This window comes from Calliphora vicina, chromosome 2, assembly GCF_958450345.1.
Source record: "Calliphora vicina chromosome 2, idCalVici1.1, whole genome shotgun sequence".
Classification (NCBI taxonomy): domain Eukaryota; kingdom Metazoa; phylum Arthropoda; class Insecta; order Diptera; family Calliphoridae; genus Calliphora; species Calliphora vicina.
This window is the reverse complement of record NC_088781.1, coordinates 139145023-139157498: the sequence shown is the minus strand read 5'-3', so window position 1 is coordinate 139157498 and position 12476 is coordinate 139145023. Positions and strand designations below refer to the sequence as shown.

Here is a 12476-nt window from a genome sequence, read left to right as displayed (position 1 = left end):
TGGTTTTTGTTTTGTTTTTTTTATTATTATAACAACACTATAACATGGCCCCAAACTCTTGCTTACACTAAGGTTGTCTTTTTCCTATTAGTTCAACTAACAACTAACATGATTAATGATCTTTACATTAAACTAGTGCAAAAGAGACAGCTATACTGATACTTACTTTAATACCACATTAAACAGCTGCTGTTAACAGAATAAAGCTTTACTGTTATTTGTTAAAGTGCTGTTAACATTTGTACAGCCTACTTTTAGGTGCTAATTTAAAATAATGTTCTCATTATGTAGATATTGTTTTAAATTAATTGAATTATTAATTTTATTTCTTAAATTGTTTGTTTTTTGTTTTGTTTATTAGCATTTACTAAATTTATCTAATAAATTGTTGTTTATGTATAATAATAAATTGCCGGGGCTGAGGGTCTCTTTTTTTTAAAGAATTAAAATAACTTTTAAGCTTTTTTTCATTATTGAAAGTAGAAAAAAAAACACAAATTAGAAAAAAATTCAAATTTTCTTTTTTTAAACATATAAATGTTATTATTAGTTAGTATTTACAATTAAGGCATTTGTTGTAGTTAAATGTCAATTTTCTTTTTTTCAACAAAATTTATAAAATAAAACTAAAAATTAACTAAATCTTAAGATGAACAAAAAAAAAAAAACTCTATTATTGGATTTAAAAAAATAGTTTTGTTATTGTTTTGCTTTGTAGGGGTTATAGTTAAATGTCACGTGTTTTTTTTATTTTATTATTTAAAAAAATGACACTGCCCTGCAGTTTCATTATGTATTTTTAATTATTCATAACGTCTGGAATTGTAGGATTGTATCTTTTCAACGGTACACTCTAGAGCTGCCTTAATATCATTGAAAACGGGTACACCCTGGCGTTTGGCTAAATCAATCAAATAGGAACGACCACGATTATAGTCCTTAATGGCGGTTGAAGTGAGCTGAAATATTAAAAGAAAATAATATAAAATTATGATGTTGAAACAATTTTTAAAGATGAGAATAAAAGGATCTCAAATAATAATTAATTAAAAAGATTTTTTTTATTACAAAAATTCTCTAAAAAGAACTGACCACTATATTTTCAAATAAAAATTTTTTTTCTAAAAAAAATTTGTTTAAAATAATTCTTTAAAAAGAAAAAAATTCGCAAAATAAATATTTCAGCTAAAAATTTTATAAAAAATCTGAAAATAAAACTAAATTTACGCACAAAAGTTATCAAAACTTTAATTCCACAAATAATTTTCGAAAAAGAATTTCTTCTCAAAATTTTTCTAAAACAGCATCATAATTCCAAACAATTCTCTAAAAATAAAAAAATCTAAAAATATAAAAATTCACTAAAACAACTTTTTAATGAAAAGTTTTATTAAAAATCTTAAAAATTGTTTTTTATTAAATTTTAATGAATTTTTTTTTTTATCGAAAAATTAGTTTATCAAGTTTCGCAAAAAAATTATCTCAAAAATATTTCTTATACAAAATGGTATCAAAATTACGTTTTCTAAAATCAAAACTTGTCAAAAAAATCTCTAAAAATTTTTGAAAAAAATTCGTAAAAAAAATCTTAATCTCTAAAAATCATTTTTCAACAAAAAATTCTCTAAAATTATTTTCCAAAAAAGATCTCAAAAATATTTTTTATTGGGTATAAGATTTAAAAATGCATCTGGTATCATATGGATTCCGAGCCAAGAACGAATCAAGCCAATATCGGATACACTGTTTCAAAGTGAAGCATATCCCAGAGAGAATGTTCTGCATCGATCGAAGCAAGTAGTCGAACGGTGCACGATCTGGTCTATAAAGTGGTTGAGGCAAAACTTCCCAACCACTTCATTCTAAATGCATTTTAACAAGTTGTTTTTCGGCAAATTCCCGCTTCAAACGAATGAGTTGCGTTCGGTACAGGTTCCCTGTGATGGTCTGGCCAGATCCCAGCAGCATATAATAGATAGGACCCTTTTGCTCCCACCAAATACAGAGCATTACCTTAGCGCAATGGATATTTGGCTTTGGTGTCAATTCGGTTGGTTGGTCCTAATGGATTCATTTTCAATCGCAAGTAAAAATCGGCACAAAAATTATTTTCTTTTATAGCTTTCAAGCAGCATTTCAGACATGTAAAATCAACTTTCAAGCTCTCTCAGCTTCAATTCGTATGGTATGGTGCTGTTGTAGCAGCGTGAAAAATTTTACAATATTTAATCTGGAGTTTCTGCAATATCAAGTCCAAGAAATTGTGATACTTCTGCTGGATGGGTCCATAAATCTGGACTGGACTTAGTGAAGTAGGGCTGGCTGGACAGTTGAAAATGTGGAAGGTAGAATGAGGACCCTGACAACATGCTGGGCATAAGTTGAGGACGGCACGGTTTATGCAGGACCAGAAGGCATTAAGCCTGTTGATCCATCCTGATCTTAGTTGTGCCAGAACGACTCTTGTTTTACGCGGCAGAATCTTCTCGGCGTCTGCTGTCGGTGGTGGGCGACCTCCAAGTACACGCAGAGAAAAAATATAGTTGGGCATGGTTACTGTAACCATTTCAATATTGTTACAAGTTTTTAACTATATTATAGTCACAGTAACCATTTACATGATTGTGGTAACCATAATATGGTTAATTTATGATTCACATGATTGTATCAACCATATATATGGTTACAGTAAACAAGTATATGTTTGTGACAACCATTCATATGATGAAGCACTTATCATATTATGATTCACTCGGCTTAAGGCTTATCATAATCTGAGAACAACATATTATGATAAAATTATTCATCATAAATATGGTTGCCACAAACATATATTTGTTTACTGTAACCATATATATGGTTGATACAATCATGTGAATCATAAATTAACCATATTATGGTTACCACAATCATGTAAATAGTTACTGTGACTATAATATTGTTAAAAATCTTGTAACACTATTTAAATGGTTTCAGTAACCATGCCCAATTATATTTTTTCTTTGCGTGTACGACATTCATACGGTATCCTGCTACCGCGGAATTGATGGCGTCTCTATGAATGTCGTTCAAAGCTGTCATATACGAGCTGCGATCCAATGGATTCTGCACATATCTCTGTATGCTCTCCTCGTATTTTCTAAGGTCCTGTCTGACATGCTTCGGAGGAGACTCCAACTGTGTGATGTTGAAGTTTGGTCCTAATGTCGGGATGGTAGCCTGTTGGACAACTTGCTAATATCGGAATGTATACATTATAGAGCTCCAACTTCGTATCTTCCGATCTAACCACAATACCCTCAACTTCAAGATATTAGTCTCTAGAATTCAGATCGAGAGAAAGAGCTCTATACTGCACGGTGTTGTATATGATAAATGCGATGGCTTCACCGTTGCCTCTGGTGCGGTCCTTTCGGAGAACGATGTATCTGTTGCAACTTTGCAGACGGGAATTACTCGTAAGTTTAGTCTCCTGGACCGCAGCGACCACGATGTTGTGTTGGCGCATAAATCGGGTTATCACGGAAATATTCCCTTGGAGGCCATTGCAGTATGGTATATCCAATTTCCTGTTTTTGGATGAATCCGTTTTGAAATTGCTGCTTGAATAGCTCCCAATGATTTTCCAAGCTCTTGTTGTGTTTTACAACAATCTTCATGATGTAGTGGCTCCAATTTTTGGTCTCGAATATTTCTGGCTGGCCACTTCTGAACAGCACAAACCATTTCTCGCACGTTGAAACCGATGAAACACTTTCACTGTAAGTTTTGGTGAGCAAACGGCTTCAGTAGCACTTTTTTCAAATTAAAGAAGTAAAGCAAAACTTCCCGCATATAACGCTTTCTTGGCACAAAATTCGATATTTTCGAAGCAAAAAAAACATTTTTGTTTGCACTACAATGTTCAATATTTAACTGAGAATAAATGTAAATCCCGCAATACAATAAATAAAATTGTCTAAACAAATTCCCTAAATCAATTTTAACTAAAAACTTATATTCTTCTGAGTATCATTCTTAATATCCATCTATTTCAAATCCTTATACCAATACTAATTAAAGAAAAAAAACTTCCAACACTCACCTTTTCATTACCAATAACACAGTCATTGGGTAACATTTGCACAGCCAACACCACATTGTACATCAGGCCAATGCAGTGGGCTGCCAGTGTCATGGGAGCGAGAGAGCGTGTTTCGTTAGTGATCACAAACAGCAGTACTCGGCTGGAGTCCAAAATTGAGGGATTGAAGAGATTCGTACGTACGGGCGACAAAGTCCAACTAAGAGATTCCTCAGCAATTGTCACCTCCTCGACTTCTTCGGCCGTCTTAGTGCCGCTATTGGTGCGACATTTTCGTCGTGTACGCATAAAATTAGCTGCCGTTGCTGTGGGCGTTGCTCGGCGCACTCTCCAACTGGCTGACGATGCAGATGATGATGATGGACCAGCATTGTCATCGTCCTCCTGCTGCTGTTGTTGCTGCTGCTGCAATTTGTTGTCGGGTAAATCCAATTGACTAGGATTAATGGTTTCATGTAGAGAGGGCATATGATAGGAAATCCCTTTGGCCTTCAGATAGGGTATGGCCAGCTCTTGACGCCATTTGGTGCGCAACACACAACTGCCTCCCAAATAGACTTCACGGAAATCGGGCATGGTATAGCCCAAAGAGGGATCACAACAGTTGATGGAATTTATAGAGCTACTGCTAGAGAAAACCGAATCATTGGAATCACTTTCCTCCTCCGGGGCGGCAGCATGTGAAGTGTTGTCGATGTTGAGCGGCGAGTGAGCTGTGAAAGCCGAAGTTTGAGGTTGTAGAGTTTGAGTAGTGGTTACTTCAGTGGTTTCAATAGTTTCCACATTCAGTAGAACATGTTGTTTTGCATTACCTAATTGAGCTTGTGAACGCGAGCGCAAAGGCTCTATGGGTTGGGGCGAGGAGGTGCCACTGTCACGATTGCGCGTTAAAAGATCATTCAAATTAAGGGCACGCTCTTCACTGCTGGGCACACTGGTATTGCTGGAAGTGCGTGAAATATTCTTGCTAAAATAGCTAATGGCGAAAGAGTCCTCACCTAAAAGAAAACAAAGTTAAACAATAAATAAATTAAAGCTTTCATTTTCATAATTCTAAAGCATACCTTGCAAATTAGCTAAATACACTGGCGGTGGTGGTACATTGGTGCCCTTTATGGGTGAAATGCAGCCACTTTCATGTATCTCTTGCTGCAGCACCGATAAATAGGCCGATATAACACAGAATAGATTGAAATCCAGATGATCTAGTTGAGAGCTATTATTATTTTTAGGATTTTGTTGTTGTTGAGCACACAATGTTTGGTTGGTGTTGTTTTGTTTTTGAGAGTTTGTACTATGTTTGTTAATGCTGCTGTTGTTGTCATTGTTGTTTAAAACTTGTAGAGCTTCCCGTTGAGCCGCAATGATTTTATTTAAATTGTCCATGTTAACAAGACTTTGAGCATAGCCCAAATATAAGAGAGCTTGTTGACACTGTTCAACAGTGATCAGATCGTATATGGGATTGACACGATCAAAAGCACCACGTATTACACTGTGGGGAAAGAGAAAAGAAGAAATTGTTTTAACAACTGTTGTTACTTACTAAAGGAACTGAATTGAATTTGTTAAATTGAGCACAAAATTAAAATAATGGCTATTAAAAATGAAGTTTTTAAAATCCTGACAGGATTTCAAAACAACTATTTTGGAGTTAGGATTTCCTTGGATCAAAAAGTTCCAGAGGTTACCACCAATCTTATGGTATGCTATTTAAGAAGTTGTTCTTGTATCTAAACTTTAGATTCTAAAGCATAATTTCGGGATTCAACAACTAATAATTTCCTTAAATTGTATCAAATCGAGACATAAAAAGATCTAGTTGCTAGAAGATACGTGAAATTTTAAATTTTCCTCAAACATTTGCAAATGCAGAAGTATGATCTGGCTTTAAATCAAAACTGATCGGAGAGACTACCAATTCCATGAAGTTATTCTTGGATCAAAGATATTTTGAAATTCAAGAGACAGTTCCTTTTTTAAATTTTATGAAATCTGGAGATAAAAAGACCTAGTTGCAGGAAGAAGCGCGCACTTAGAATTCGGAATTTGTCCGCAGATCCATCTATCCTTGAAGTTCCTCAAGGAAAACGTTGTTTTGGAATAATGGAGACTGTTCAGTATAGTTCGAACAGCTACTTCCCAAAGGTTAGGAAAATAGAAGGGAATACCAATCACATGATCTGATATTTAGGACGTTGTTCTTGGATCAGGAACATATTTTCGGGATTCAGGAATTAATAACTAACGTTTTGCCATTTAAGAATGGTGGTTGCTTTTGCAATTTTAGAAAAGAACACAACCTATAGAGTTGTTTTAAAATAATGGAGACCGTTAAATAATTCCGAACTGTTACTTGCAAAAGGTTAAGGAAAATGTGATAGAGGAATCTACAAATACCATGATCACATATTTAAGAGGTTGTTCTTGGACTAAAAAGATCTTTTCGGGATTCAGGAATTAATAATTTGCTTAAGTTTTTATTATCAAATCTAGACAGAGAATAACTTTATTTTATTTTAACTGTTGATCTTCATTATGATATTTGTTATGGAACAAACATTAATAGGGTTGTTCTGGAATCAAAAACTCCTTTTCCTGATTCACGAATTAGTTATTTCCTTAAATGTTATTTAATTTAGCCATTGAAACATCAAGCTGCAGAATGAATCTTGAAGTTAGAATTGCGATTTCTTCCCTAAAGGAAAGCCTGAACAGTTACTTGCCCAAGGTTAAGAAAAACTAATAGAGCAGACTACCAATCATATGATTTGATATTTAAGAGATTGTTCTTAGACCAAAACCATCTTTTCCTGATTCAGGAATTAATAATTTTCTTAAGTTTTTTATTAAATCTAGACAGACTTTATTTATTTTAACTGTAGATCTTCATTCAGATATTTCTTATGGAGCAAATGGTAATAGGGTTGTACTGGAATCAAAAACACCTTTTTCTGATTCACGAATTAGTTCTTTCCTTAATTGTTTTTTAATTTAAACATGAAAACATCTAGCTGCAGGAAGATACTTGAAGTTAGAATTGCGATTTCATCCGTTATGGAATACCTGAGTAGTTATGTGCCTAAGGTTAAGAAAAACTGATAGAGGAGTATACCAATCACATGATCCGATGTTTAAGAGTTGGTTCTTGGACCAAAAACATCTTTTCGGGATTCAGGAATAAACAATTTGCTATCAAATCTAGACAGAGAATGACTTTATTTTATTTTAATGGTTGATCTTCATTCAGATCTTTCTAATGGAACAAACGTTAATAGGATTGTTCAGCAATCAAATACTACTTTTCCTGATTCACGAATTAGTTCTATCCTTAAATGTTATCAAATTTAGACATGGAAACATCTGGTTCATCAAGCAGCTGATTGAAATATTTGTATTTTTACTCTCTATTGTTTACATTCGGGTTGTGTACTTGTACAATTGACGAAAATCTTCGTAATCTGACCAATATGAACGCCTAACAATGATCTAGTTGCAGGAAGAAACTTAAAGTTTGAATTACGATTTCATGCCTTGATCTTCAATCTCAGCAACAATCCTTTAAGTTCTTGTGGGATGAAAAGGATATTTTAAAACTAATGATACTAAAGAAAACTGAACCTGTTTTCTCAACATATTTCTCAATAATCTTATAATGCGGAAGTATGGCTTAAAAGAAAATAAAACGGATCGAGGCGAGTATTAGTTCTGTGGCTTGTTCTTGGATTAAAAAGATTGCTTCCGCAAACTTAGATATAGAAAACCCTTGTTAAATGTAGATCCATTGATCTTCAATCCCATCAAGAATCCTTTAAGTTATTCTGGGATCAAAAAGAGCACTTAAAAAGGACCGGTTTTCTCAATACATTTCTCAATTATCTTCTAATCCAGAAGAACGTACATGACTTAAAACGGATCGAGGAGAGTATCAGTTCAAAGGGTGATTTCGGAATCAAAAAGCTCACTTAGGAGTTCAGGAATTAGTTCCTCCTCTAAAAATTTCAGCAAACTGAGACCTAGTTGTCTGTAGAAAGGTGATATTATAAATGTGATTTTAACCGTTTTTCTTCATCATTCCTTGTTCTTCTGAGATCAACTATGTTCAGGAATACTACTGATGTTTCTCTAATAAATTCCTCAAAAATCTTCAAAACGATTAAGATACAATCTGAAAACCTGTTCTGCGATCACAAGGATCTTTTTGAAATCCACGAATAAGTTTAGGACTAAACGTTGCCTAGATTTTTTGTAAAATACGAACTCATTTCTTACAGTGTATTGTTGGCCTATTGATTTGGAAAATAAAGTGTTTTTCTTTATACTTACACTAATATTGAAGCTATATTCGATGGAGGATCCCTAAAACCGGCTAAAATTTCCTTAGTACGCTGGAGACCCGAAGGTATATTACTGAGCACGGGCAAACCACGGCGCGTAACCAATTCGCGTAAAATCTGTTGATTGCGTGTCAAGTCAATATACTCTCTAAAGAAAAATATAGAAAAACAAATTAATTACAATATGATTTCCTTTAAATATTAACAGAACAGAAAACAAAAAACTTACTGCTGTGATATACGCTCATTGAGTATGCTCTGATTCGGTCTATACGGATGCAGCACCAGCACCAGCTGCTTGCAGTTTTGACCCGCTATATGTGCCGCCTCAATGGCACCAGCAGACGCGCGTGTTTCTGAATCCATAACGAAAAATAATACCCGGGCCTTCTCCTTGGCACGATGCTCCAATTCAATGAGATCTGGCGTCCAATCGGAAACTTGCTGTAATTTTGGATTTAGGAAAAATTAGATTTAGAAAAGTTTTAAGCTGTATGTGGTAATTACTTACCGGATTATAAAAGGAAATGCCTAGTTCTTGTAAAGCAGGTATGGCTACATCAGCTCGCCAGGTAGTGGGATTACAACTGCCACCCAGAAATACTTCAACGGGTGTGGAGGAGGTGCTGGGTTCGCTGGTTTTTTGTTTGCCCAATCTTTTGCAGTCTTCCACGTTACTTAAAGATTTTGTACTGCGCAGCTCACTTCCCGGAAAGCTGCAATTTGTATTTGTATGGGTGCTGGCATCATGTTTATTTGTGGGTGTTGCTGTGTTATCTTTGTCATTATTATCAGCCACAGCATTATTATCATCATTGTGTAGAGAGCCCAGTAAATTAGGTTTGTCACAGTAGCCAGGCGATGTGGAGCCAAACGAAGATGTGCTACTTAAGAAAATTAATAAAAAAACAAGATAATTTGTTTAAGTAATGGAACAAGAAAATAGTTTGAGTTATAATGCTACCGAAATCTTTTGAGGTCAGCTGCTAAAACACAAAATTCGCCAAAAGTTAAACCATTTGATTGTCGGCTGCCTTTGCGGGCCAACATTTTTGCTGTTTGCAACATATCGCTTACTAAAAATTTACACAATTAATAAACAATTAGTTAATGTTACTGATAATTTATAGCGATGAGTTCAACTTACTTTGCTTGTCATTTGGATGAAAACTTAGCTCCTGAAATAGTTCTTGTGTGCGTTCGGCTGGTACCACATTGCATCTCGCTTTGGCACGCCAGGCAGCTAACACCTCACTAAAATTACAAACAAAAAAAGAAAAGAAACAATTAGAATTATATTCTTTAAAACTTTAAAGATTTCAACATATTTTAAAGTAAATAAGAAGTAACCTTATAAATAGAGTGGCTGTTGTATGTTCTCCATTTACATTGTTAGAATCGCTGAGTTTGTTTGGTAGCGTGAAGGCCTGACAGTGTGTATTCAAACTGAAGCGAAATGATAGAAATAGACAAAATATCAATTGCATCATTTTGACCGGCCAGCCAACACATTGAGAAAATGTTACGCCAACATATAGCATTTTTTTTTTTTCGTTTTTGAAATTGGGCTCTAATTATTTTTGTTTATTAAAACCAAACGCCCAACACACGCCAATAAATTTTTTGTAGTGGAACAGTCAATAGCATTTGCAGCAGCACCAACAATTGTAATTTGAAATCATCCATCCAACTTGTTAACAACGTAAAAGCAAACACATTCTCTTTTTGTTTCCCCAATTATTTTATGAACTTCACTGCAGTTTCATGTACTTCTAGTACTTCTAGTATATTTTTGTTATGAAAAACCAAACAAAAACGAAACGTTTGCACTTCTATATAGTTGATTTAGAACTACATTACCTAAACAGAGCTATAATCATATTTGGAAACAGGCGTATTTTGAAATTTCTACAAAAATAAATAGTCTTATAATATAAATTCAATTGCTTGTTTTGTTATTCACACCAGCGAAAAAGTAAAGCAACAAATTGTACAACTATAATGTAAATAGATTTCAAAATAAAAACAAGATTTCTTTCATTTGGGTTATAGGGAATTGGAAATTGCCCTACTTTAAATACACATTTTAAAATGAAATTGTAATGAAACGGAATTTCGAATTTCGGACGACGCCCTCGACTCTTTGAGTTATCTGAGGAGACCTTGTATTGACTGATAGAAGAACGTCTGAATTATGATGTTCCAAATATGATCAATATGTGACTAATATGTTCATAATTATCCTTCCAACATCATTATCATCAAACTCTGTAACATTTAAAATTTCAATAGACTAAACTCTTTAAAATTAATTTTTATCCAAACGTCTCCCCTCCTTACACAAACTCTATGTTGATCCAAGAAGATCTGCGTCCAGGTAAGGTGGAACAGCGATAGAGGAAATAAATATGTTCCCTATCCTCTTCATTGTGAAATTTCAGTTTGAAAAGAAGATTCCAGATGATTCCTATCCTTACACCTACTTTATCTTGTTACCAACATTATGACCAACTTAGTATAACCTATCTCTCTCCTACTGCACAGTGCAAAATATATACAAATTATTTGCGTCACTCAACAACGATAGGAAGAAGATGGCAATTTGGAATTCTTATCAGTTTTTTTTTTTTTTATATTTATTAAGAAATACAACAGACCTACGGTGTCCGTTAGATTAGCTTACAATTGATAATGGCATCACCCACAGTATAATTCCCCAGAACAGACATAAACATTTGAACTTTGGTTTTCCTCTTCTAAAGTTTGTTATTTATGGCGCATGTAACCAATTTGTTACTAGAAATATTTTAAGTAGAAGTTGAAGGTGAATTAAAAGGAATTAAACGAATGAAGACATTCGATACAAGTTGCCATTAGACAGACACAATCAACTATTCAAGTCAATCCCGTGGAATATTAACCGAGAATTTCCCGGACATTTTTAAGAAATTACAAGTTTTTTAAAAAAACTATGGTCTCTGTAATTATGTTGTATATGATTGCGGTAACCAAATATTCATACGATTGCTGCAATCATATATATGATGGCAATCATGTTCCTGATGAAACATTGTATCATAATATCTTGTTCTCAGAGTATTATAAATGTACTACCTTTTAAAAAAGTAGTAGAAATACTACTTTTTGAAATAGTGGTAGAAATACTATTTTTTTTTAAAATAGTAGTAGAAATACTACCTTTTAAAATAGTAGTAGAAATACTACTTTTTTAAAATAGTAGTAGAAATACTACTTTTTTTAATAGTAGTAGAAATACAACTTTTTTAAAATAGTAGTAGAAATACTACTTTTTAAAATAGTAGTAGAAATACTACTTTTTTTAATAGTAGTAGAAACACAACTTTTTTAAAATAGTAGTAGAAATACTACTTTTTAAAATAGTAGCAGAAATACTACTTTTTTACAATAGTAGTAGAAATACTACTTTTTTAAAATAGTAGTAGAAATACTACTTTTTTAAAATAGTAGAAATACTACTTTTTTTAAAAAAAAAGTAGTAGCAATACTACTTTTTTTAAAGTAGTAGTAGAAATACTACTTGTTTTAAAAAATAGTAGTAGAAATACTACTTTTTAAAAACAAAAGTAGTAGAACAGAACTAGAACTGAACTAGAACTGAACTAGAACTGAACTAGAACTGAACTAGAACTGAACTAGAACTGAACTAGAACTGAACTAGAACTGAACTAGAACTGAACTAGAACTGAACTAGAACTGAACTAGAACTGAACTAGAACTGAACTAGAACTGAACTAGAACTGAACTAGAACTGAACTAGAACTGAACTAGAACTGAACTAGAACTGAACTAGAACTGAACTAGAACTGAACTAGAACTGAACTAGAACTGAACTAGAACTGAACTAGAACTGAACTAGAACTGAACTAGAACTGAACTAGAACTGAACTAGAACTGAACTAGAACTGAACTAGAACTGAACTAGAACTGAACTAGAACTGAACTAGAACTGAACTAGAACTGAACTAGAACTGAACTAGAACTGAACTAGAACTGAACTAGAACTGAACTAGAAC

General features: G+C 33.5%; 1 protein-coding gene across 7 annotated transcripts in view; it reads right to left on the bottom strand.

Annotated features, from left to right (window-relative positions):
* Window positions 1–292: 292 nt before the first annotated feature.
* raw overlaps window positions 293–12476 on the bottom strand; it is a 63742-nt gene continuing 51558 nt past the window's right edge. For 4 of the 7 annotated variants that reach the window (XM_065502200.1, XM_065502205.1, XM_065502202.1 and 1 more), the window contains 8 exons: window positions 9569–9675; window positions 9386–9497; window positions 8933–9308; window positions 8651–8865; window positions 8411–8569; window positions 5149–5579; window positions 4085–5082; window positions 293–959 (listed from right to left, as the gene is read on the bottom strand). In XM_065502200.1, coding sequence (XP_065358272.1) covers window positions 804–959; window positions 4085–5082; window positions 5149–5579; window positions 8411–8569; window positions 8651–8865; window positions 8933–9308; window positions 9386–9497; window positions 9569–9675 — 2554 coding nt within the window. In that variant the 3' untranslated portion in view covers window positions 293–803. Of the gene's footprint in view, window positions 960–4084; window positions 5083–5148; window positions 5580–8410; window positions 8570–8650; window positions 8866–8932; window positions 9309–9385; window positions 9498–9568; window positions 9676–9771; window positions 10209–12476 lie in introns of those variants that run through there. The other 3 variants (XM_065502203.1, XM_065502204.1, XM_065502201.1) reach the window with 3 other exon arrangements.